Source organism: Ixodes scapularis, unplaced genomic scaffold (genome assembly GCF_016920785.2).
Source record: "Ixodes scapularis isolate PalLabHiFi unplaced genomic scaffold, ASM1692078v2 PGA_scaffold0__279_contigs__length_252992795, whole genome shotgun sequence".
In the NCBI taxonomy this organism is placed as follows: domain Eukaryota; kingdom Metazoa; phylum Arthropoda; class Arachnida; order Ixodida; family Ixodidae; genus Ixodes; species Ixodes scapularis.
In genome coordinates, this window is record NW_024609835.1 from 59,103,103 (window position 1) to 59,130,109 (window position 27,007).

General features: G+C 45.0%; 1 protein-coding gene and 1 non-coding gene across 3 annotated transcripts; one reads left to right on the forward strand and one right to left on the reverse strand.

Moving 5' to 3' along the window:
• Positions 1 to 1,097: 1,097 nt before the first annotated feature.
• Positions 1,098 to 26,868, reverse strand: LOC8039949 (dolichyl-diphosphooligosaccharide--protein glycosyltransferase subunit STT3B). Of its 2 annotated transcripts, none has more exons than XM_029978667.4 (16): positions 26,629 to 26,868; positions 25,717 to 25,825; positions 24,859 to 24,968; positions 24,656 to 24,744; positions 19,056 to 19,210; positions 18,443 to 18,542; positions 17,290 to 17,388; positions 15,972 to 16,118; positions 13,372 to 13,575; positions 12,353 to 12,603; positions 9,995 to 10,182; positions 8,237 to 8,408; positions 6,475 to 6,648; positions 6,278 to 6,391; positions 5,518 to 5,724; positions 1,098 to 1,667 (listed from the first exon to the last, which is right to left on the reverse strand). In XM_029978667.4, the coding sequence occupies exons 1-16, from the start codon at positions 26,790 to 26,792 to the stop codon at positions 1,590 to 1,592; spliced, it is 2,361 nt and encodes a 786-aa protein (XP_029834527.1). In that variant the 5' UTR covers positions 26,793 to 26,868; the 3' UTR covers positions 1,098 to 1,589. The 2 variants fall into 2 exon arrangements, with proteins under 2 accessions (XP_029834527.1, XP_040358953.1); XM_040503019.2 differs by having other exon boundaries at positions 5,444 to 5,724; positions 26,629 to 26,861.
• Positions 10,926 to 11,007, forward strand: Trnas-aga. Its single transcript has one exon. It is a non-coding gene; the product is annotated as a tRNA-Ser (tRNA).
• Positions 26,869 to 27,007: the final 139 nt, after the last annotated feature.

The window sequence follows — 27,007 nt, forward strand, 5'->3', positions numbered from 1 at the left end:
TTTATATCTTTAGAACAAAATTAGCTACAATGTTCACATACTATAGCTGAATGCTCCTGCCAAGAACACAACTTTCACATATATTTAAAAAAAAGATAATTACAGGACATGTAGAACTGCTTAGATGTAGGAATGCAAAAGCATTCCTACATGAAGTGCATTTCTACAGGCAGCGCGCCAGCTCCTCCGTGGGCGAGGACAGCGGGCAACGCAATATGGCTGAAAGTAGTGTAGAACATGTGAGGAGTGGGAATTCCCCCCTCCTGGGCCTCCGGCAACACCCAACACATAACCTGAGAGGGGCAGCACAGCATGTGCCACCCTCTCCTTTTTACCAGTGGGCGGGGAGCAGCGCCATGGAGAGGGCTTCTTTGTGGGGTGGCGTTCCTTGGAACTATGACGCGGGGCAGCCAATGGAAATTTAGTCCTCAATTCATTGCTACAGGCAACGCCGGCTTTACTCCATGGAGCAGGGGAATTTGGGTGCCATTTTTTTTAGCTTTTTTTTCGCGGCTTCAACGCTGATAACGCCGGCCCACCCCATGGAACAGTTAATACTCTCGCGTTTATATGCCCCGTGCCCATCGTTGTATGATCAGACGTGGAAACACCGTTTAGTCTTTCTGCACATGCCACAACCTCACGGAGCTCAGTGCATGCAGAGCACAAGACGTCTCAAGCACTGCCACCTGTGAACTAAAGTTATGGCGGCTTCATGCATGCACTGAGCACTTGGTGAGATTGGCCTATTGAATCATTCTGTTCATTGGAATTTTAGAAACAAATTGTGAAGCATGAAAGATAAGAAAATGTCCAAAGACGGTGTTATGTTTGTCATTTTTCCCCACCCTGCTCTGTTTCACCAACGGGCTCGCATTTTTATTAAAAAAAAAAAGCTTTGATAACAAGTGAACAGCAAATTCCAGGGGAGCTTCCAGAGAATTTGTTATTTACAAGCACAGTCAAAGCTTTTACACTACAAAAGACAGACCAAGCGACTAGCAGATTCCAGGGGAGCAAACAACATGCTTCTTCCAGAGAATTTGTGTTTTACAAGCACAATCAAAGCTTTACACTACAAAAGACAGACCCTGAAATGTTCCTTCATTTTATTTTATTTACCAAAGCAAGAAAACAACTGTAATACGTCCCAGACACATAATTCTCCAAACATGAATTATTCACATATGCCTTTAAAAAAAAAAAAACGCCACTCGATCTTCTCACACAAAAAAAAAAACGCACAAAAAAGGCAACAGAACAATAGTAAATATAAATGTGCTTTCACACCCTCAGTACAAAGCCTATCATACATTCTGCTACAACAGTATCCTTAAATGAATGCTGCTCAGATGATGACTCTTGAAACTGGAGTAGTACTGTCTTCCCCAACCCCGTTACTAATAGTACACAACTTTTCTTTTGTAAAAAAAAAAAAAAGAAAGAAAAAAAGGCCTGCACTGCACACAGGCTGGCTGGAGGGCATTCATTGCAGATGTGTGAAAAACCATTCTTGCTTTCCATTTTCTTGACAAGTTTGTTTTAGAGTTCGTAGAAGAACGAAGGACTTTGGAAAAGAATTGGTTATCCTACACACTTCTTGATGTTTTCTTCCCCTTGACAACTACTGGCCTGTCCTTTATGAAGCCCTTCTTCTTTCTTGAAGTCTGCAAAAAGCAGATGAGACGGTGAAGTCTCAAATCCACTCAAACACTAATACAGCGCACATATGAGAATGCAAACAGGCTGAACTGAATACATGCCATAGTTCCTTGAGGTTAGATGCAAAAGTACCCTTGTTTATGAATGTCATAAATCTGCTGAAGTTTGAGTTCAAACACGTTCGTCTTTTTTTAACTTTGACAGAAGTTTCACTATTTCAAGTTTGACAGAAGTTCTACTAAATGAAAAGGAGCTGGTACTGCCTGGAGGAGAGGTACAACATTTAACAAACAAACTACTCATCATTAAAACCTTATACTTTTATATTGTGTAAACATTGTGAATTATTCTCTAAAATTTAAAACAAGCTATTGCGTAAATAATATATATATATATATATATATATATTTTTTTTTTTTTCATAACCACTCAAACTTTGAGATTCTAGAAGAGTTTGTGATGTTCCTATTCTTATCTTAAAATTGCTTTACTCAGTGATGCATCCATCTTTACCCAGCTATACTACTTTGCTCAAATTATGTGTATGAGATGGATAAGCTGCTGTGCATTCCCACAGGCGAAAGAATTGCCAAAGCTCTGCCCAACCTTATTGTTCAGTTCCTTCAGTTATATCCTTGACTAAGGTGCACACCTTTGGTTTGTGGCGATTAATTTCCTATCACTTCAATCTCGCTCTGCATGTGCTTGTAATAATATCTATTGTATACTATTCAAACATAAAAAACAGACCGCCTAGATCTCTAGATCGACAGGCCAAACTTGACCTGTTGCGAATCCTGAATGAGCAATCTCAATGTTTGCAACATTATGGTTTTTGGTGTTAGCTGCCATATAAACAAAGAAATAGCATGATTATCCTATCTGAAAAAATGACTATGATTTGCTCGATAAATCTGCTATTGTGAGCTATCTATCATTTGAAAAATATAATGTGCTCCGTTTCATATTTAGTGTACAACATTGTCAAAGCTGCTGGCGTGAGCGTGGGGCTTGATTTCCTCGACGCATCTGCACGCGTTCTCGTGCAAATGAAACCATAGATGAAGCTACGCGCTCGAGTCAGTAGCTTCGACAGCGTTGCAAGCTAAGTATGAAACCGAGTATAGTATACTGACACTGCACCTAGCTTTGTCTCATGGTTCTGAACTTGGTTACTGAAGCATTATGCAATGTGCTTGCATAATATAACTCCAGCAGAAACCTCCTGGGCAGCCTTGGCTGGCAACTCCTACTTGAAGGGTTACTGAGCTTTCGAGTTCCAAGAAAACTTTGACTGCCACTATGAGACTCCCAGTTCTTAGTCCATGCACTTTGCACTTGCATGACACAATAAATGTAATGAGTGCCAAAAAAGATAGTCAGCTGGAGTCGTGGCTAAGGTAACACTTTTCACAGCTCATTTTCAGTACCATGCAAGAATAGACTTTCACACGGTGGTGTTGTGAAATGTCCACCTCAGTAGTCCGAGGCCTCAAAAAGACCTACTCTATGCAATTAGGTTTCAAAACAGAATCATGCTTTACAGGGGAAGACTCTTTTTTAAAAGTGCATTAACTTCTGGTAACACCTGTGTCACACAGACCCCCCCTCCCCCCCAATGACATTTAGCCAAAGGCCGGCTGAAGAACCGGTGAACTGGATCTTTGCTCAGAGTTCTATGTACAGAGTATGTACTGAGTGTGACACAATTAGCTCGGTACTTCAAACACCTGTTCCGAGCATGTACCGATTGCAACACAGTTAACTCAAGCAAGCAACTGCTGTATACCGGTCTTTGCTTATAAATGAATGACTACTTAATCAAAAATTAGAGGAGGGCACTTAAGCTTCGCCTTTAAGAGTGGAACGCGAGAGCTAAACATATAAACCCCCGCTCATTCCCAAGCCGTGCAAGTGTGTCGCGCGGCCTACTCGGTAGCGTGCCTGGCTCGTAACCGAAAGGTCGTGGGGTAGAGTCCCGCCTCTGCATAAAATTCTTCAAATTTTTTCTTTAAGGCATATGAATTATTTTATAAAGTGAAATCATTTGAGAGATGCAGCGACCTTTAATTCGCATTACATGTCATGTTTTAATCGCTTTTATTCGACGTGTGATGTCACATTTCTGGTGAGCGTTGTTTGAAATTCCCGTGCGAGGTCATGTGGCTGTGACGTCATGACCCTACCGACCAATTAGGAATTTCTGTGACACTAAGCCCTTAACGCTATCGTGTTTATATTACTGGTGCCATGGAATATGCTCATCCGGTGCACCACTTTTGGGAGTAAACTTTTCTGTTTGTCAATGCCTTGTGTGCATAAAAAAGTGTTGATATTGTGTTCATGTTTATTTCCAGTTCATGCCAGTGTACTAGTTCACCAACATCCTATGTTACATTTGGCTAAATGACTTTAAGAGCCACTCAGAAGCCAAAAAGATTATTTTCATGCAAGTCAGCTGAATAACCCCTCGAATGAATTTTTTCACTACAAAGACACTGACTTAAACAGATATACCGTAAGGTGAGGAACAATCGAATAACAAATTATGTTTGAAACTGTTTGCTACTATCCTCCCAAGAATAGAAAGGAAAAAAAGTCTTTTGCATGCTTGCGGGGAACACAGAAAGTGAAACATTACTGTCCACCTTTGGGTACAATGTTATGTCGTGCTCCTCCGTCGTTTTTGCTCAACCTTGTGTTTTTCATAAAAGAACTACACAACGCACAGCGAAAAACTAATTGGGGCTATCTCGACACCACATACAACTTCCTTGCACAAAAAAAGTGCTTTTTGGCTTGTCAGTGGTGTTGTGCCACGTGTGACACAGGCATGCGGGTGTACGTACACGAGAAAGAACCTTCAATTAGCCAAGAAAACCCATCAGAGTTTACATACACACACATAGCACACACCCAATGTCAGTACTACAAAGCTGAGAGCTCAAGAAATCTAGCACTTTAACATTCTATTCCAGAAACCCCAAACAGTAGTGAGGATGCTGCAGGTGCCTCTACTGCGAGCCAGAGACACTGCCATGGCACAGGGTGTTTCATCCGTCATTTCAGGCAAGGATCTACGCCAAGTGGAACCTGCACTGTCAATCCTCTTTGCATGGTCTCAAGTACATAATTAAGAATGCAAAATCACGGAGATGCCATTTCCAACTGATCCTGCAGCAAATTTTGTGTCAACTCTTCAGAGGGGTTGACAGACCTGCCATTTTTGCAAGTCAATATTTTCTAATTTCATCTTTTGGGGAAGTTTAGCTACATGAACCAACACACTTTCTACTCGAAAAGAAGATTCCATTCACAAAAAAAAACAACCTGCATCTCAGAACCAGCACTGCAGGTTCCTCACGATGACGTATAGCGACATAAAAATGCCCAAACATTTATAAATTTACAAGTTTTGAAAGCTATTTCATCCTTCGGTACAATGACACCCAGGAAGGGCAGAGACCCCAACCATACCCTTTCCAATTCCTGCCAAAATGGCGATGGGCATGAAGCCAAGGAGCCGCTATTTTCGTGGCTGAAACGTCGCTTAAAAAGCTACGCCGGAGATGCAAACCTCCAACTAGTTCCTCCCCGGAAGCCTTTTCAACCGCCTCCCAACACCCTGTGCCAGCATCCAGTGCCTTTCATTGCAAGCCACTAGAGCAGAGTGCAACGATTCCCGTCGTCATGGGAAGGCAGGGCAGGGCAGGCAAGGTGTTGCCGCTCGCATGCTTGCAGGCAGGCAGGCAGTAGGACGGGCGCTGTGCACTTTCCTCACCTATGGCCAGCCTCTTGTCTCTGGCGTTTGTTTGGGGAAGAGGCCTAGAGGGGCTGGGACGCTGCCTGCTTTACCTTTTTCGAGACGTACACACTCTTGGCCTTGACCTGGCGCTGGACGTAGGGGATGCGTGGGCGGTTCGACTCCTTCTTCACCTTGAAGATGCGCACCAGCCAGTGCTCCGTCGTGTATGCCTCCTCCAGGTGCTCCAGCGTAAAGTGCTTGTTGCCAATCTCCATGTTGCGGGTGCGGTCAAATCCGGGCGGGGACCTGTAGTCCAGCTGAGAAAGTGCAACGAGATTTGAGTGTTTAAAAACCGGAATCTATTTTCTCATTGCCACATTCTTCATCTAGCATTCTTACACCTCCCACAAAGCTGCCAGACACGCTAACATAAAATATGCGAGAGAGGGAGCTATCTTCCATCGCTTTTGCACGGCGTGCACTGCTAAAGGCACTTTTGTCGTAGCATCAAAGGATTTACCTAAAACAGGGGTTCTCAAAATTTCCTATCTCTAATACCTATCTGCCTTAAATAGCAGCCAAAGAATCCCTTCCAGCCTTGACACTGATGCAGTAAAGCAATGCAGAAGTCCAAAGGCCTTGGTAGTGAGTGGCTCAGATCTGTGAAAATACCTAGTACTCAAACTGGAAAACCATTTTACTTGGGGACGATCGAGGAAATTGGCGAGTTTAAGGGAACTCCTGAGGGTACCCTGGAGAACCCCCCGAGATGGGGATCCCAGGGGACCCTGAAAAACCCCTCGGTTCCTAGGAACCCAGTTTGAGAATTTATGACCTAGAACAAGCAGGGAGAGGCAGTACAACACCTACCTGTAGCTCTCCAAAGCGGTAGTAGCTCATCTTGTACATAAGACAGTTCAGCAGTGTTTGGGAGCCATACTCGTCCACCCGGAATTCTCCCTTGTCATTGAAATAGTCAGTCTCCTGTGCAATGAGAGGAAAACATGGCTGAATATGTGGCACAGCGCACGCCGAAGGGGGGCAAGCTTGCTGGAAATATGCCTCACCCTGATGTCCTTGGGGTGTTCTCCTTCGGCGATCCTAACCATCCACAGAAACTTGTTGATGTCGTCTCCAGAGTAGCCTATGACCCCGCCAAAGATGACGAGGACATAGTCTACATCCAGGGCCTTCATTATCTCATACGCTGCAGTCTCGTTGGAGGACATGGCCTTCCCCACCTGCAAGCGCAAGTTGGATCACCTCATGCTTCAGGTTACCAACCAAGATCTCCAATACCGTCGCGTCTCGGTGATGGCAGACTCCCTTAGCAGGCACAATATTTTTAGCAGTTATCCTCCCCAAAAGTATGCGATGCAGCGTAATTGTATACCCGTTTTCACCTCAAGAAAAAAGGAAGTTTTGCTCCATGTTCCTACGCCGGGCGAAGTAGTTCTCACAAAATTTGGTCGTCGGACGCAGGAGCGGTACTTTTGGCGTTTGAAACGTGTACGTCTTAATAAGAGAACACATATCTAATCTAAAATACACCTACATATGTCTCAATTCTCAGCATAACGAGGGAAATTAGTAATGCTCCGCGAGGAGCCAAACTTTTTTTACTGTGGTTCTTGAGGTGAAAACGGGTATAGTTACGACCCGTTATGATGAACAAATCACATAAAAGGTGAACTCTCTTCAAATACGCAATCCATTCTGTTGCATCTACATTGGTCAGCCATGAGCTGTTATAATACTGGTGCAGCAACAATTGGTCATTCAAACTACGATTAAATATATACAATAAGGGTATCTGCAGTTCCATACCGTCCATCTTTAGGACATATTTCAGTAATAATGGCACAGAACTGAAGAGAATTCACAGTATAATTAGAACTGTATAGACACTAGGCTGATATGATTTACCTGCAACGCCTGTACCAGCTACACTTGGTGCACACCATCATATTTAATTTATTGGTGCAGCCCATCTCAAAACACAACCAGAAGTACATTGCCCTGCACTTTTCTTAAAGAGACCATATTCCTCGGGGCCCCAAAGCGGGACGCGTATCGGGGGGGGGGGATTGTGTTGAGAGACCGGAAAAGTTAAATGTCGGTAACAAATCGCACCTTTTCATTATTTCGTATACACCGTGTGCATTTCTTTTTCTTGCAATTTGCATACTGTGTGGCTTGCAGCTATCTAATACATTTGGTTGGAATATTCCTTTAGTATTAATGTATTTATTTTTGTGTACTATGTCCATAGTACTGTTCACATGTGATACGCCAATTAACCTTCAGCATCTTCTCTGTCGAGCATATCTTGTTCCTTGATTACAAAAAAGCACCCTCTCACCGGTGCGATCCTTTCGTTTAACCGAATCTTCCATCTATCCGCGGTTCGAAGAGCAAAAGCGGGACAAAACGGCATCCCACAAGCACGCTGGAGGGACAGCGGGACCACGGCCGGAAAAGCGGGACCTGTCCCGCCTAAATCGGGACGTCTGGTCACTTTAACTTTTCTGCACTGCACTACATTTTTCTACACTGGTGCAGGCTTTACAGGTAAACCAAGCAAGCTTACTACATTACCAGAATTATCATAAACTGTCAGAGTAGATGCACTTTCAACGTTCTCCATGTGAAAAAGTGAATCACCAGTAAAGCCTATTTCCAACAAGCAGAAGGAAATTGTAGCTCACTCGCACAATGGCAAGGCTTGTGCAAAACCGGCATGACCAAGCAGCTGGGCAAAACACTGAGACAACTTTGTACAAGGTTTTCTCGAATAAACTCAAACTCAAGGAAGGTGGGGTGACTCACCAGGGCAATGTGGCTGTTATTCCAAGTGTTGTTGTCCACTAGAGTCGTCCGATTGGCCATCCCTGCTATCTGGTAGCCGTAGTCCCACCAGGACATGACACGGGCGTCATCTCGAGTGTTTTGGGACAGCCAGTAGTAGGCCTCTCTGAAGTCGTCCAAAATCACCCTCGAACTGCGCAAGAGCGAAGAGCACCAGTTGGCACAAATGCTCGGTTGTTAGGTAGGGTGCACACCTTTTATTCGGGCATAGTCCTTTAAGCTTCCCACATTTTGTACGGTCTTACTCGCCTGATGCACTCGGAACAATTAAAACCGTCTTTCTCCTTTTGGGAGGCTGGCCAGTAATGACAAAGCTTTATCACTACTTCAAAACCGTCGGCTAATTTCATGAAAAACAACCGGTAAACAGCAAAAAGTAATGGCAGGGCATATTGGGAAAGTACTAGTGATGGGCCGAACTTTTGCCAAATCTCGGGATTCGGCAAAGCCACACTTTTGCCGAACTTTTCTAAAGATTCGGCAAAGATACATTGTTACCAGACTTAACGTTGGTATTTAATTTTTTCTGGCAAAAAAGGGTTTTATGTTTTTTTTTCTTATCTTGAATGCAACATGTAATGCACATTGGCACACTTACAAGATAATTGTATCGGTATCGTTTCTGTGTGTTTACTGGCAATTTTAGTGACTCCTTGCAGAAGTGGCGTGACAACGAGGTTGACGAGGTTAGGTAGAAGCGAGTGTGGCGCAGCCGGTGCAGTCACGCTATGAAAATTTCTGTGTACTTTGTTAAAACGAAGGCAATAACGTTGCATTCTTGCTTTTTCTGGGAATCATCTTTTTGTGCGTGAAAACGAATGCAACGGTTGCTGAGCCTTCCTAGAAAAGATAATAACATTATTGTAAATGTGCATGTTTTTTATCGATTTGAGTCAGTTGACGTCAGGTTTGCATGGAAGTGCGCGTCTCATATTCGCAACGTCTCGTTTATAACCTTTAACATGCCACTTTCTGGTGTTAGGACACACACAAACGTTTAGGAAGATAGGGAGAGTTAGGAATATCGGATGTGCAACGTCGAGCATTATAGTTCTTTGTTTAGTTGTATGCAGATACAGGAAAATCGCGAAATAAAATTAATTGAAAAAGCAATATTATTTTGTTTTGGCACACACTACTTCTGAGCCGAACACAGAATTGTTATAATTGCGAGGAGTGCTTTAAAATAATTGTCAGCCAATGTTTCAACTAACTCGTTGCATCACTAGAAATGTCAAATGAAAATCACGTTATCCAGAATGTACCGCATCATTTGTCACTTGCGCAGTGGGCTGCGCAATTTACTGGTAGATCTTCTATTCTTGAGGCAGAAAATAGTGAAGAGAACCACACTTGCTCACAAGCGCACATTACCGTCTCCACACCTCGTCGTAACCGCTAATTGTACTACACTGCACCACCATGCACTGCACGATGGTAACCGCACCACTGCACGGTGTCCATTTGCAATCCACGGCCCCGTCGCGTTCTCGCGCGTGCGCAGACATTTGCCGAATCTTTGCCGAACTTTCCTTCAAAAGTTTGGCATTTGCCGAACGTAGAAAGTATACATCTTTACCTGAACACGAACAAAAGCACAATGAAATCTGGACCCAAAAATATAGAAAGGATTCTCATGAAGTGAATTCCAATTTATGTATGCCCAACGTACTGCAATGAATGAATGAGCGGGAAGCCCCGTGCAGAGAAACAACGCACCCGTCGTTGCTGTAAGAAGCCAGTACGATGCTGGGGCTGGAGTAGGCGTTGCTGGTGACCCAGGTGCAGTGGACAGCAAACATCATAAGGATCATCATGAGCACAACCACCACAATGCTGCGCACATTGGTGCCCAGCCCCACATTCTCCCGGCTCTGGTCAGACTTGATCTTGCGCAGCTTGCCCGCCTGCGCAAACACATGTCGGACTTCACGTTACTGATGCCCTTGAAACAATCTGCTTCTACGACAGAAAAATACTCTTCCTAAATTTCCTTATTAGCGCCAAAAACATGCACCTAGGAAGTTAATGCAACAAATTAGAGAGTGCCTGAGAGACCTTGAAACACAAAAAAGGCCAACTTGACAAAATTTCGTAGCTACGTTGCTCCTATGCTTCACCAGCAATGCACGTTAGCAAACTTCCACAGTCAATGAATGCATTATTTTGCTCCTCAGAAGTGTAGGAGGTGGTATTTCCAATACTGAAAGCCAATCTGTCTGGCACACTATTGGCAGGTTCAAATGCCCAGGCGCTCATTATCTGACGAAGGCCTACTGAAGGGAGAGTGCTGTCAAAAATTGACCGCATCTCCGCGGGGCGAATGATGTTGATTGGGGCCAAGCTCTGGTGGTGCTTGTCTGCGTAGACGCTGAGCCGAAGCATGCCGAGCCTTTCGTTCGTTTTCATCTATGTCAGAAAGAGAATGTGTGGTATGGAACGTGGTTATATACACATTTGAGTATTTGACCGCAGCGCCCTCTTGTCTATAAACGTTGAGCCAATGCATGCAAAGTTTAACGCAATTATATACGCATTTGACCGCAGCGCCCTCTCCTGTATAGAAGTTGAGCGGCTACATGCAACATTTCATCCATGACATCCCCAGCTCTTGAGTTACTACCACATCTCACAGCCCCCTACTCGTCCCGCAGTCGTGGCCGAGTGGTTAAGGCGATGGACTAGAAATCCATTGGGGTCTCCCCGCACAGGTTCGAATCCTGTCGACTGCACAAACATTTTTTTTTTTCATAATTTTTTTTAATTTTTTTTTATTTATTTTTTGCTTTCTATGAGCATGTGAGCACGTGAGCTCACGAGCACGAGCATCAGCAAGATCGATGTGAGCACGGACGCCGGATGGACAAGGCTAGACCCTAAGGAGCTTTGCCCCCAAAAACTTTCAGCCTTTCCACTCTGGTGAAGAAGGAAGACCAGCGGAGCTGTACCATGGTGGGACGACCTCAAGAACGACTTCTAAGACGACCTCAAGGATGACTTCTAGGACGACCTCAACGATGACTTCTAGGACGACCTTGAGAACAACTTCTCAGACAACCTCAAGGACGACGACCTCAAGGACAACTTCTAGGACGACACCCAGAGAAATTCAGCCTTTCCACCCTGGTGAAAACCAAAGTGGAAAGGCCGGACAGGTTGCCGCCGTCGCTCATAGTTTGCGGTAGCTGTCCAGAGTTTTGTCTAGAGATTTATTTCTCCACGGACATGAAACTAGGGAAACTAGCCCTTAACAGCTCCGCTGTAACATCTCGGCTGCACGCTAAGAATCCGCAAGAAGTCAAAAAAAATCCTTGGACCTCTCATGGGGTACCTCAGATAACCCTTGTTGGTGTAGAACAGAAGCCCCAATATTTAATTTCTCTAGGTTTACAGGGTAAGCTACAAGGAAGATACCTTCCCACACCTTAACAGACTCATCTTTAAAAAAGAAAGGCATTTGTAATACGAAGTGCATTTCAGATCAGCTCTGCTGCCCTTTGGGTGAACTTGCCACTGGGCTAAATATAATATATCAGAAATCTAATTTCCCATTGTCTAAAACTGCCACAACCAAGACTCACTCGTGAGTGCTGCCTTTTTTTCTTTTTTTACCTAAAATTGTACAGGCACTGTCAGCAACAGTTATGGCTCCGAAACGTCACTGCGAGTTTCAGGTATGGCATCAGTTGTGCTGCCCTTTCGCGGACTGTTCTAGCAAGCAGGATGACTAAAAGCGCATCCTGCCTTTTCTGTTGGGCATGTCGGTAAAGGCCGGCGACAACTGGCAACGCCAGCCAAACGCAGCAATACGGCCAAAGCAATGCCACTCCAGAACGTAGTTTATCCGGTAGGCGGGGCTAGAGCTCCTAAATATGCTACGCTTCAATGTAACAACACTTCGGTCACCTCGATGGCTAAGGTTAAAGTTGATGATTAAAAACCTCAAGTGTCGTCTGAAACTGCAGAAAACGCTCCTGCGCTCGCTCAGCACCGAGCACCAAAACGGCGGCGTCCACGAGACGGTAGGAGAACGGAGCGCCGCCACTGCGAGACCCCTCCCCTTGTTGCAGCCCTCACCTTGTCGTAGAGCTTCTTCTTCTTCTCCTTGTGGTCGGGGGAGTCGCTGTCGTCGCTGTTCTCCTGGCTGCTGCTGCTGGTAGGGCCCTGGTGGCCCGCCTGGCCCTGCTTGGGCTCCTCTTCCTGCAGGTACAGCTTCAGGGTGCTCGAGAAGGCAATGGCTCCCAGCACGCACACCACGGGCGTCAGCGTCAGCATCAGTCGCACCATCACGCCCGCAAAGTACACAGACGTCACCGCATACAGCACAACTGGCAGGGGAGAGGTAGAAACGAAACAGATCAGCCACGAGTGTAGAGCGCAGCAGCACAGATTTCTGAGCAAATTCCTGGACAGAAGCACCCCTAACGCTGCTGTCACACCCTACGTCGTACAAAAAACAGTCTGCAGTTGGTCGTACAAACACTATCTGCAGACACGTTTGAAAAGCAAACATGCTTCGAACATGCTCGAGATAATTTTGTCATCGTGCCTGCAGCAAACACTGCGCCCTTTGTGCAAACATTCCAACTGCTGCTTTAGGGATTGACGTGAATGCAACGATAGATCACAGTGTATAGGCATGCAGTGACATTGTCCCGGAGATCACAGTGTATAGGCATGCAGTGACATAGTCCCGGCGTTTACATTTTGCGTCGATAGGATTGTTAAACTGATAGGTTAATGAGGGTAGTGCAAATCAATCTTTATCTGAGGGTGCTGATCACAAGATTTGTGGGTTTGACTGCATACTTTCAAACCCATATGAGCAAAATAGTACCAAAATTTTCGTTCACCAATACTGGTTACACAGTGAGAGTGCTTTAATAGTCTTTTGAGTCCACAACCTCCTTTTTTCTTTAACCTTGCAAACAGACTAAGTACAAATTTCAGCAAGTGCTCCACTGGACAGCAGCAAACTACTGCCGTCACAAGGAAGTGGTATATACTATGCACTTGGCAAAGGCCGGAAAAAACGACCCTTTTGGTAAGGGTTCCAGCATAGAGTTTCACTAAATGGGACCGAGGCAGGGACTTACTGAAGACTCGTTCGTCATTGACGTTCTTGATGCAGTACCAGAGCCCCACGGGAAAAGTGGCCACCAGGGCATGCAGATCAAAGAAGAAGGAGAACCACGTAGTGGGCTGGTGCTCGGACACCGAGGCTATGATGGGGATGTGGATCTTGGCGTAGCCCGTGTCCCAGAGCGAGTAGAAACGCCCGCTCCACGGAGCAATGTAGCCTGCACAGAAAGCAACTTGTACTGCACTGCACTGTGCTGCGCCTTCCAAGTGAACAACGAGGTACCTTACGCAGCTTCGCTCAGTCATAAAAGATGGGGACATGGGGGGCAGGCTAGGCGAACTCAATCGGGGGATCGGTGGCCGAGTGCATTGGCACATTGCAACTAGGGGCATGTGGGGTAAAAGCTCACGCTGCAGAACCCAGGGATCCTGAATTCAATCCCCACCCCTGCCCGTTTCCATCTAAATAAGCATTGTATGGGCGTGCGGTCGTGTATCAATGTTAATGACTCCGGGCTAGCGGTGGTACTGCACTGGCTAAATTTCCCATCTAAGGCGTAAGCTAGTGTCGCTGCACCTCAAAGGCAGACCGACCTTGCACTGTAAAAACACAAACCTCTAACTTGGTTTGGACTTTTTTTCTTTTCCACTTGATAGGGTTAATTTGAGCAGACAGGGTACAACCATACTCAACTGGCAGATAAAACATGGTAGTTAATGGCTACAATACTGGCATTATTCGAAGGGTCTGCATCATAAAGGAACCAGGATAGATTGTTTACCATACAAAAGGACTGTTGAGAAATACTATCGAGAGTTCGACATAAGGGTAATAAAAACATCCACATACACAGACGACCACGTGACCGCGCACGTGAAAAGCACTATGTAAGACTCTCACGTCTCGTCTTTCGCGACAACATATAAGGGTCCGGCAAAGTTGGTGCCGACTACTTCGAAAGGTTCAGATCGCGTTGTTCACACACTTGGCAAGGGTCCCATGGGGGCACTTGCCGGTGTAGCCACGAAATGCTGGCCCAACACACACACACGCACCACCTGTCTCGCCAACACTCTTCCCCACAAGATTTAGTACTTATCAGGGAGCTGCACAAGTGTCCCCGACCCCTGCGTGCAACAGGTGCCGGCAAGCTTAGACAGTCAGAAGCACGGAGTATCAATGCTGTTTGGGAAGGACCACGGGGTTTCTTTCATTGTGTGTCGTGGTGACCGACTTGAGGCGGCTTCCGATTCGCAGCAATCCACTTTTGGTTGATAAAAGTGGCGAAATCGCAAAAAGGTGAGCCGGATGGATTCTTGGCTCCATTTTGCTGTGCACTGAAGTTTAGTCCCGATCGTCAAGCTTCGGGCAGCTTTAAGCCAGTGCGTTCGGGCCGTCAGTGGTCCCGATCACCTTGTTGGTGACCTGGTGTTGCGAAGAAAGTGGAAAATTCCCATGCTTGTTCGATGGAGCTTTAAAGCTAAACTAAATTTGGAAATGTCGATCAACTACGAAGACAACGTCGAAATGACAATCATTGCATCGAGCCCCGACAACCGCTCCTTGATGGCGTCTTGTGGGATCTCCTTGCATGGTTCCCTGGGCCAATCATTCGCCACTAATGTCAACCAACTGGGTCCCGATCACCAGAGTGAAGCAGAGAATAATCATGATGCTGTCAGACCCTGTGCTATGCGATCCACCGAATTATCCTTTCTTGGGCAGTGGTGCCACACTTTTTCGCAGTTGCTTTGGATTTCCTGAACTCGGTTTCTAACTAAAGGTTTCTGTCGTGGGGCCTCTCCCCTGATCTGGTGCAAGGTTATCATGGAATCTGTCTTAAAGTGAATGTTATTCACCTCGATTGCGAGGAAAGTTTGAATGTACTATCAGGGAAAAATGAAATGCGAACAGAGGAGCGCGTGGCTCGCGGTACAGGCTGCGCCGCCTGGAAGTGAACCTAGGGGCGAGGGTGCGTGGCCTACTTCGATGAGTTCATGCCCCTCGATTGGCAGTGCGCCTCTCAGTGCGCTGAAAGCTGTCACCGCTATCTTTGCCTGCTCGGCGAGTGCGGCGAGCTTCTTTGCACCGCATGCGCTGAGCCAGCAAAGATAGCGGTGATAGCTTTCAACGCACTAAGAGGCGCACTGCTGAAGCTTGGGGAGCACAGAAAGAGGGGCGTGAAAACGTCGGAGTAGGCCACGCACCCTTGCTCCTAGGCTCACTTCCAGGCGGCGCAGCCTGCACCGCGAGCCACGCGCTCCTCTGTTCGCATTTCATTTTTCCCCGATAGTACTTGTAGAGCTCCAACGCGATCGGTGCGGCCATTGACTCTAACCGTGGCAGGGCGATCGTCTTTAGAGGCGACACTCATCCCTTCATGATTGACAAAGTAATCGTCGTCGTTTCTGTGTCGTCAATGGTACGGAGATAAGTTACGGTTACCTTCAGGTGTATCGGTAATGGTTACTTATCAAAAACTCGAAAGAAGTGTAGATTCAACATAGAGCCGCAATCAAAACACCCTACTCAAGCAACTTGCTTTTATTTAAGTATTTACATTTCCTCTCGGGCTTTGGAGCCACCATAGTATATAGGACATTCAGAGCTCACCTGCATATGTGAGAACCACAACAGCCAGGAATACAAAGCCGGCCACTCCAGCCACAGCACCGAAGAACAGCGTCTTCATCTCAGACTTGGAGAAGAAAGTCTGCAGGTACTTGAGCAGGGCATAGGCATTCAGCAGCACGAAGACACCTGCAGAAAATAGAGCTCACTGCGATTTCCCATAACAATTATGCAGCAACATGAGAGGCCCTCTCTGCAACAATGCACAATGGCGATCACAAATAGTGCGACCCAATCCTACACACCAAGCTTATGATCGCAAGGTACTACATTCGAGCCCGGTTATATCACACCCGGGTATTTCAAATTATTGTTTACATCAAACAGTCCAACCATCCCCTTGAAAATCACATGTAATAGTATAGGGGCATTGTTTTTCTGTATCGAACTTCCATGGCGGAGACACTCCATATAGCAAACCAAGCATGGCCCGAATGCACTGGCTTAAAAAAAAAAACAAGAAGTGGAGGTTGGCAAAAGCAAGGAGAAGGGCACACACGCACGTAGGGAGGGCAGGGAGTGCCCACTGTTGGAATGGCAGCGTGCGGTCTCTCCCCAAACACTGCTGTCGCAGGGCGACTTTTTAACACCAAAGTAAAATAAGCAAAAAAAAAAAAAAAAAGTCGCCGGTGCGATTTTGCTTTGCCAGTTTTTTTCTTTTTTCTGCCTTTCTTTTTTTGCTGCCTGAATTTAGTGAGGTTTCTTTTTTGTTGCTTGCTTAACTTTATTCTATGGATTTTTTTTTTTTTATGCAGCTTGCTTTTTTTGGTTTTTCATTTTTTTTTAAATTATTTTTGTGTTTTGTTGCCGGCACTGTTGTGGCCAGGCGTAAACGATCGCAGACACCGTCGTGTAAACGCATTTTTTTTTTGTCATCTTCATCAACTAAGCTCTACTGTATTTAGTGGCTCTTAGAGGCCCTATTTGGTAAGGTGCAGTTTGTCGCGGCCTTCGATATTTGCAGACGCGCAGAAATTTCAACTGCAGCTTAAGTCAACATATTTTTGTATATCAAATTATCGATATATCAAACTATTTTACGACCCCTGTGAATTCGATATATCCGGGTTCGACTGTACTCACTAGGAATTAGTTGTAACCAAGTTTTTGTGAAGAACCAATTCGGGAACAGAGTGGCCCCTAAATATGACCCAAATTTTAAAACTTAAGAGGTTTTTCAATTTATGGCAAGAAAAAATTACCACACTTTAATCTTTGCTAGTTACGCAACACCAGCAATGAAAATTCCAAATTTCACTCTTTGCTCGCACGCAAGTTCCCAAATGGCTTGCAAACTCACCTGCTGAAGCCATGTGCTCGCTCGTTCTCACGGGCTGGAAGCCAACGAAGGGGATTTGCATGGATAGCAGCAGGCCCAGGATGAAGAAGGTGTTGTATGCTGTGTAAACAGGAGATACCAGAATTAGCACAACTGGCTCGACATTGTCACAAAGACATACAAGACCGTTCTTTTCCACAGAAATGAAAGGCGATACACTAAAGGACGGCCAGAATAAAATATACATCTTTTAAGCATCTGACACATAGTATAACACAGCATGACACAGTTTCAATCTAAGGATCTGTCTCGAGCAAACCCTAATAACTAGATTTTTATGCAGAAAGATTATCGGCAACCCACAGCCTGAAGCAGTTTCATGCGGCCCCCGGCACGACACCGAAAAAGCCCTCCCCCCGCTGCTTCCTCACAGTTTCAAATACCACACAACAGTTTTGACCTCAACTGTGGTTACACAGGAACAAAAAGAGCACTTCCAATTGGCATTGTCCGGCAGTCCCACACTCGGGCAAAAAATGTCTTAACTTCCTTTTTGCCTTTAAGTTGCCTGCCTGTCCCTGTCCCCCCCCCCTTGAGACTTGCTGTTCGGCACCCTTTGTGACAACCCGGCCCGCTGCTGCAGAGTGTTGTCAGTCCCTGCTACAAGGCATGCAAAGATTCCATCACTGCCACCTCCAGAAGCTACAGAAGTTTGTCAAATGAAAAAGCCCCAATAACATCTGAACTAAAGCAGTGACATGTCACTCTTTTTTGTTCTCACATACCAAAATTATTGAGCATTGCCCATTCCACAATAAGCGCCCACCCCTCAATTTTGTAACATTCGAAAAATACATTTTCTCCAAATTTTGAGTGGATGCTTCTCTGGATTACAACAAAAAATCTCAGCACGGATAACATTTTCAAGCAACAGCATTTGATGCCCTTCTTCTGTAGGTGGAAATGATTGGATGCCACAGGTTCTGTGGCAAAGTAGGCAAGTGAGACTTGCTCATGAAAAATGTGTGTGTACTACACAAAAGAAAATATGGCACTTAGCACTTTCTTTTGTGGGGCTTCTTCAGAGGAACGTTTGAAAAGCAATCAGATCTGAAACTGCATGTTGGTGCTAGAGGACTGAACTGACTTTGCAAATGAACTGTGGCACACATACCTATATAAATCCGATTTGAAAACCGGTTCATGATTAGAAGCACAAAAACATGAAGGGGGATGAGGTTGATGATGAACACATAGCCACCCCAGGCAGACACCTGCAGAGAAAGAACAGGAAGCATCATGAGCCAAGAACACTGTGAAAAACTGAGTCACTATTGAATAATTCAAATGCTATGGACTTTCAGGCTAAACAGAAAAATGCCAGTAAACAGCTGCAGGCAGACAAAATACAAAATCAGTCTAACCTTTTGGTTGTTTGATGCTTGCTACATTACAGTCAGAAGAAACAGCCTTTTCTGGCCAGAATAATGACTACTTTGCACAATGTCAAGAATTTTCTGAACTGTCATACTTTAATAAAATGTAACTAAAATATGTCATGCTTCAAAATTTACCATTGTATAAATGAAAGAGCAGATGCATCAGTCACTGTATTTTCCATTGAGTAAAGGGTGCAGTCATAGAGCATTTGAGCAGGACCAGCCATTAAAAGCCACTCAACATTACCAAAGTGAAGAAACCCATTGCGAACGCCCACCCAATTCCTTCCCAAACCAATGGAGGAGCACTGCCAACCTCCATGTAGAGCACGGAAAAGTCAAATGTACCATGTAGAAGTAGGAGAGTGCAGTAAGGACAGCCCAGAAGATGGCACCAGTCTTGACTGCCTTGACCCAGAGGTAGTAAGTGAACATGAGGGCAAAGATGGCGATGCCCTCGTTGTCGTAGCTGCCTGCCACAGACCGACTGATGTACCCAGGCACTGTGGGGGAAAGGGATGCAATCAGGACCTGCTTCCATTGGCCGACAGCGAAGTTTCACTGTCTGCTAAACAAAGAAGTTATATAAAGGCCTGCCATCGCCACTGTAAAAAGTGTATGATTTTCAAGAGGTGTGGGAATGTTCAAAAGATTGAGTACTTTCTGAATAATGTTTGCTATTCAATCCGATCCACAGCACACTTTTGCTGTTTCAACTACCGTAATATCCCGAGTCATCGCCCACCCCCCAACCGCCTGAAATTCGTTAAAAAAGTGGGGTGGGCCATGTCTCGATGGGTGAGCAAAAACACTTGAAAAAAAGCGGAAACAACCGCCTATTTTTCTCTGCGTATCTAGCGCTGATGCACAAGAGATACTCAAAACTCGATTTAGTTTCATTGTTTTATAGAAAGAAAAATGCTCACGAAAGAATATTTTACTATAGCGCAGTCCGTTGCTTGCATACGCGCTAGAAACACCGCCGATCTGCATATAGCACGAACGTTAGTTCCGTGAAAGAATGTCACCATTATGTTCTGCTAGTTAGTAAAAAAAAAGAAAGAAAAGTCTACAAGAAAATAGAAAAACCGACCAGGCGCAACGAGCGAGCGAGCGAGCGGACCAAAGAAGCGACCAAGAGCAATGCTGGGAAAGCGGGAAAGCCGGCGGTCGCGTTGGCAAATACTTTGGCGTCGGGCCAAGTCGGGCGCCTTGTCAATTGCAAGCTCTTGCGCAACTTTCTTGTTTGGTGCGTACATACGTGCGTCCGTGCACGGCGGTCTATCAATGCACGGTTGGGACGCTCTGCAAACGTCTGTGTAGGACGTTCCAGCAAAGCTTTATTTACGCTTTGGCTTTGCCTAAAATATTGCACAACCGCGGTCGCGACGGGCGGGAAGAAGGAGCGGGTTCGCGGTGACCTTACTTCGGCGGAGACAGACTTTGACCTAACAGTCCGCGGTTACGTTAACAAACTCTTATTTTGTTATCTCCATCGTTTTCTTTTCGCACGGATACACGACCACTTCGGGGTCGCTCACGGAGGAAATGCGTAAACAAAAAGAAGTGTCTTTCCCTCCTTCGTTTTACTTTGTCACGGACGTCCTCCAACTGTAAGGTCCGCGGCCGCGTCATTCGGGCAGGATGAGTGTTCGCGGATCGCAGAGTCCGCGCTGGGGTATTTGAAGGGGTGGGCGATGACTCGGTGTTTTTTCGGAAATCGATATTGGCCCCAAAAATGGGGTGGGCGATGGCTCGGGGATGGGCGATGACTCGGGATATTACGGTAGTCGAGTTTTCCGAATGACGCCATCAGAATTAACCGATTTCTTGCATCAAGCTTCACACTGCACCAATGGTATCGCACCAAGCTTCACCATGTCGCACCGAAACCAGCTTCACTGCTTTGCACCGGCGTGCTCGAAGAAAGGCTGATGCGGCGGAGCACCTCACTTGGTTGGATAGGCTCACAAATTTTGATATTACAGGTCAACCTTCTTTGATGACAAAACTAGGTAAACTGCTAATTTTAAAGGCAGTGCCAGAAAAAGATTCTCAACTTATATTTATATGAATAAGGTAGTCATTGCTTTGCTTGCCTACATTATGTCGTATCCAACTCATCTTATCGGGGACTGTTTTTTACTGAACATAAGTGTGTAAAATAACATCAAACAATAAAAAATAATACCTTTCCTATCCATGTTTAGTGAAAAACAAAAATCAGTTTTGATTTTTAAAGTATACATGCTCAATTGACATCAAATGTAAACTATTCCTATTCCAAAATATTCAATTCTATTCACAGTCAATTTTTAATTCATATTAAATTCTCAGTTAAACATTTGCACACCTCCCATTTGCAGAGTTCCTACTATAGTATGCTTTCCATTTCCCATAAGAGAGGGAAGCCTTGGTGTTAGCTGAAGCATCCATACACTGTCCAAAACAAATCCCAAATTCCTCCTTCGCTAAAATTAAAGTCCGCAATGAATAAACTGGACCAATTTATTGGTGCGCTACACATATCTACCTCGCTGCCAGTGAAAACATGCAATCGTGATACGCACTGTGGGGTTAATCTCCCATGTCCTAGGGGAGGGGTTCTCAAAGTCTCGAGGAACATCCATCTCTCTTGATTGACGGCTTAGAAACCCCTCCCAGTCTCAGGACTGATGCAAAAAAACAAGCGGTGCAGAGGCCTACAGACCTTGAAACAATAACATGTATACTGGCTGGTGTTTGGCACATGGTCATGTGTCAATGGAGGGTTTCCGATCTTCTAAAATGGTACTTAGACAAGAAAGAATACTTCATTTAGGGCCAAGGGGACCTCTGAGGGTACTTAGAGCCAATGTATATGGCTACTTTAGCTTCCAGAGTGGCGCTACGCTTTACCCCACGCAGCCTCTCGCCGCGATTGGTCTAGCACGGCATCATGGCAACCGGCAAAGCTGGTTCAGTTCTTATAGCAACCGAGAGAGCCGAACAAGTCGGAGTGCCGCCTGCGTCTGCTTTCTTCACTTTTTGAGCAGCGCGAAGTTCAAATTGTCAGAGCGCATCTCTGCGTGCCGGTGAAAATACCAGCGATGTGATTGATCTAAATCGTATTGGAGCACCTTTTGGAGCAGCCAAAAGTTCATTTTGGAGCAGAAAAAAAAAAGATTTTCGAGCATAAGCACACCTTTTGCTTTCCAGTGTAGATATTATGTTGAAATCTATGTGTTAGCTAATCCAACCAAAAAGAAAATGCTTCCTTTGCCTCCTCACTCCTGCGCAACCTTCTGTCAGCATCAATTGCATGAAAGGTTTTAAGGCCTGTTCACACAGTTGCGCTGGAGTGCAACTGCAACCACTTGAGTCTTGTTAAGACTGCTTGCGTCGAGCCGTTGCTATGACGACCGTTACGACGTGCCAATGGGGAGGTGCTGTGCTGCATGACGCAATGCAGCGCAATGCGACTGTGCAAACGGGCCTTTGTTCCCTCAAACACAAAGCTAGCTGTTGAGTTGTGCGTAACAGCACTGGGTACGGCAACAAGATGCTGACTGATGAAAGACAGAACTTCTGTGGATGGTTATTTTAGGCATGCAATCAAAGGTAAACCAAATGGTATATTTCACTGAAATAGCATTAGAACAGAATAATTTTCAGTACATAAATTGCTGTTTCATTCAAGTTCTAAGGCCCGCTTCGGACGGGGCAACTTTTCCAGCAATTTTGAGGTTGCTGGCGGGTTGTTCCCTAGCTTTCCCTAGATCGACACGAATTGCTGAGATCGGGTCCGGCTCGAAACGGATGAGCAACTCGACCAACTCTGAGCCGTTTGAAGCGGCAGCAGCCAATCAGGGACGCAATATTTTCACGTGACACCCCCGTGGTGGTGATGATGACAGCTAAAGACTTGGTTCTGATTTGAAATAGACTGTTTTTGGAAATAAACCTTTTCAGAAAGATGAGTTAGTATTCTCAATGCCATTCAAAGATATAAAAACACGTTTTTAGCGCGTAGCTGGGTGTCTAAATAGTGCAAGAAAATGCAAAGTGAATGATGATGACAGCAAGTCGTAGCAATTCGGTTGCTGCGTGTGAACGCAGACGGCCCGGGTTGCTGGTGTTGCGACGTCAAGTTGCTGGGTGAAATTGCTCCATCTGAAGCGGGCCTAAAGCTTGTAATAAAACTGAGTCCTAATTAACATAAAAACAAAAATCTTGCCATTTGATAATAAACATCAATGACAGTTCACATGTCAAACTTCATGATAATAAAAATTGGCATGTGAACTATAAATATGCATATAGTTAATAACAATTCAGCTGACTTTGTTAAGGTTATTCCCAAGCTTTCATCCCCTGCTCCAGCTGATTTAGTTTTAATTTAATCTATTCACTTTGCTATCAAACAAATGGAAAGTGTATAAAGGTGATTGACAACTAAGAGGATTGACATAACCTTGCAATCCCAAATTAAATAAATACATCATCAGAATATTAGAGTTTATGTTTACTGCAAGGTAAAGTTATTAAATCAGCGCACATCAAGCTCCTTTTAGTTATTTTTAATACACCAGATGCTTGCATTTGTAATGTTCCGCTCTGGAGGTGTACTTTTTCCTTAGTATGCAGGCAGCGGAACAAGATACACAAAATCGCAATGCCTAGTCAGCTGTTGTCACATCACTGCAGCACACCAGTGCGCAGTGAGAAGCCACAGACCATGAACATAAGAAATATTGCGAAGCTCCTCAGTATTGTCAGTGTTTGATACAGAGATCATATAAAATAGTATGTTATCTTTTAGACGAAAAGCGAGTTCTGAAAATTCTCACAAGCCTACCGTGACAATCCGGTTGTGAAGTGGGGCCTGAGCTATTATATTTTGAGTATCAGTAAAGTGAAATGAAGTTTTGGCACGATGTTGGTGCAAATTCGTCATGTTTTGCAAAATGTAGGAGGATATAGCAGGGTAAGCCCTTGGGTGCAGTTTGGCGTAGCAATTGCATCACTGACACACGGTGAGTGAGGCGCTCAAAACCTCAGATATGCCTGTGCCGGTATACCAACCACAACTATGGCATACTGTCAGCATTAGGTTTATCATTCTCATTAGTCTTTTGCGCTAAGTGAGCGTGCCCAATCTCCCATTTTCTTGGTCAAATTTTTTTTGTAGGGTCATAACTAGCTAAATATTAAATTTCAAATTGAAGCATATACATTCATCCACCTTAGGGTGCTGCTTTGAATACTTGCTCTAACAATAATTTTTGTGTAGAAATGGTTATCTAGGTTTGTTTATTCTTTTCTTTTACAACTATTTTTTTTTTCCAGCCCCCGAGTTTGCGACAAATCTCTAATCTGGCCCTTTAGCCATAAAGTTTGAAGACCCCTGAATCAACCACTTCCTTTTAACAACCGAATGAGTACCACATATAAAACAAAAGAACAAGAAGGAAACCGTAACCAAACTAGGGTTACATTCTTTTTAGGCTAAATCTGACCTTTTGAATGTTGTTGATGCCTTTTTCATTGCAACTGTGGTAGGCATCCAAGAAAAAGAGAGAGTCTCGACCCAAAAGGCAGCAGTGGTGGCACACATAGCATGGCAGTAAAATGGCATAGGGGATGAGCCCTTGGCAGCATGGCAGAGGCGATGAGCTCAAGATCAAGGCATAAACATTAGTGCTATTACTTCTTCGGATGCTGCAAGAATGTGACGTGGCAGTTCAACCCTTCTTGCAACATGTTCCACCTTTCAAACTAGGAATGTGAAGCATAATGTACCCAATAAGGGCAGGCTTTTGCATGATACAATGAGGTCACTACTGCAGTTCTAACAAGTCCAAGTACAGGATCTAGTCTGCTAACTATGACATGCAGGCTCCAGTGCCAAAACAAAAACCATCAGTTCCAGAATATCCTGTTAGCTTTGACTGAGGCTAGAAACTTGCCTATTGCAATGAAGCAAGCAGCAAAAAGTCCCGCTGCGTCGCTCCATAGTTCTTTTGTCAAGAAATAAGTCGCAAGTGCTGTCAGCCCACTGCAAGGCAAAGAAAAGCACACAATTGGAACGTTACAAATGCACACCCTTCCGGTAGAGGTACATGAGGCCAGCTGCAGCACAAAGAAATCGCCAGATGGTTTGTGTGCTTACCTAAAAACAGGTGCTAGGAAAACACAGATGTCTCTGATGTGAACGGTAATGTGAAGAAGGCTGAGCAGATAATGGATGGAACCGGATGTTATCATCAACCCGGGGTACACCTTCATAAATGGAAGAAAAAAATAAAGGCATTTTGGGGTCAATTCATGCAAAGTGCAAAAATAACAGAAGCTGTAAAAACAAATTTGATTCTTTTACACTGCCAGCCAAGGTTCTGCTAATGGTAAGATCCTTTAAGGTCTGGGGTTGCTGTACAAAAGATGTCTGCCAGCAGTCAAAGGCCCGATTCAGACGGGCCAACTTTTTCAGCAGTTTCGAAGTTGCTAGTAAGTTGTTCTCTAGATCTTTGTGCTGCAACATGAATTGTTGGGATAGCGTCTGGATCAAAATGGACGAGCAACACAAACTTGCAAACATTTGAAGCGGCAGCAGCCAATCAGAGAGGAAATATTTTCATGGCACCCTCCCCCTCCCTGCTGATGATAGCTGAAAACAGGGTTTAGCTTCATTCTGGCTTCCAATAAATTGTTTGCATGTCTAAATGGTTTCAAGATGGGCGAGGGTTCTCAGTGCCATTTCAAGACGTAAAAACAGGTTATTCATACAAAAATTTATGACCAGATAATGCAAAAAAATTAGTATTTAAAAATGACGGTGACAAAATGTAGCAATACGAGTTTTAGCAGTTGCTGCGTATGAACATGGGAGGCAGATATAATTGCTGGTGTTGCGATGTCAAGTCGCTGGAAGAAATTGTCCCGTCTGAAGCGGACATACAGCTTTTCAGGAGGCTTTGTTTCGAGCCAAGTCACTTCACAAAAGCTTGCAAAAGCAAAACCATAAACATACCGTTCCTCCAACAATTCTGCCGAGCGGATACCATGCCCTTTCGTCGAACCAATTGAGGAAGTTGTAGAACCCATGCTGGACCATGTAATGCGTCGACCGGTAGTTGAACCTAGCGGCGAAAGAAGAAATTAATTAAAACTAAAGACGCCATACTCGTAAATGAAATTAAACAAGAAAAAAATTGCCACGTATTTTATCGTAACAACGAAGCGAGCACTGGCACAGACGCATGCACAAAAGAACATCTGCTAAAGCGACTGAACCAGCCAGTGCTCGCGGAAAGGTTAGATTTAAGCAAGCCTTCGATAGAGAGAAAAGCGGGGAAACTTTACACGAGGTGCTTTAGGCGCCGGCCGGCGTTCTGTTCTGCACAGTCGCGGCGAACGCACAAACGAGACACGTGTGCACACAGTCGTAAACGTGAATCCTACTACAGACAATAAAAGGCGAAAATAAAAGCATCGTGAATTTCCATCGCCCGACGGGAGACAAAAATATGCATTTAGGATACGTTACTACACTCCAGAGTAGGCCGTTTAGCGCCTCTTAAAGCGCGATCTCATGGTCTGCTAAAGCAAAGTGAGGACCAGTTTAATTTAAATAAATAATTTAAGAATTGCGCCCCAACTCGACGCGGAAACCAATAGCATTCCGAACTTTGCCCGTGCGTGTCCTTAGTTCAAAAAATGTGCCTAGACCAGCATTCTCAGCGACGCTACTCGCGATTTTCCTAACCTAGGTGCGATCGAATAGTCTACAATAGTCAGTCGGGAATTTTCTCTACTTGTGAAGCGGCGAAAGCGGCCCCGAGAAGAGAGCCCGCAGAGATAAATGTAAAAAAATTGGCAGGAATTACGTGCCACGAATCACTTTTACGCTGGTTGTGGTCGTACGGGAGGCGCGTCTACTCACCATGGATCGAACTCATGAATGATGCTTTCGAAACGTATCACAGCAAATAACCGCGAACTGAACCCCACAAGCCAGGCGAGGGCCAAAATTGTGAATCGCAAAAGTGTTTGCCAAGCGATACTTTGACGAAACAGCCCCTCGGATTTCTTGCCGGTCCCCGCCATGTCGGTAAACACCGACACGTTGTTAGGGGGATGCTGGCCAACCACAGTCTGCCACAGGAGAGTTGGCCGACTGTAGCGCCCTTTAGCGCCCTTTAGCACCGAACCTAACTGTGCACAAATATCGCCGGATAAAGTTTTGGTCGTATCTGGCCGCCTCATTCATTGATTTAACTAAACTATACATACAGTGAATTTAACGCTTAGATTGGCAATCC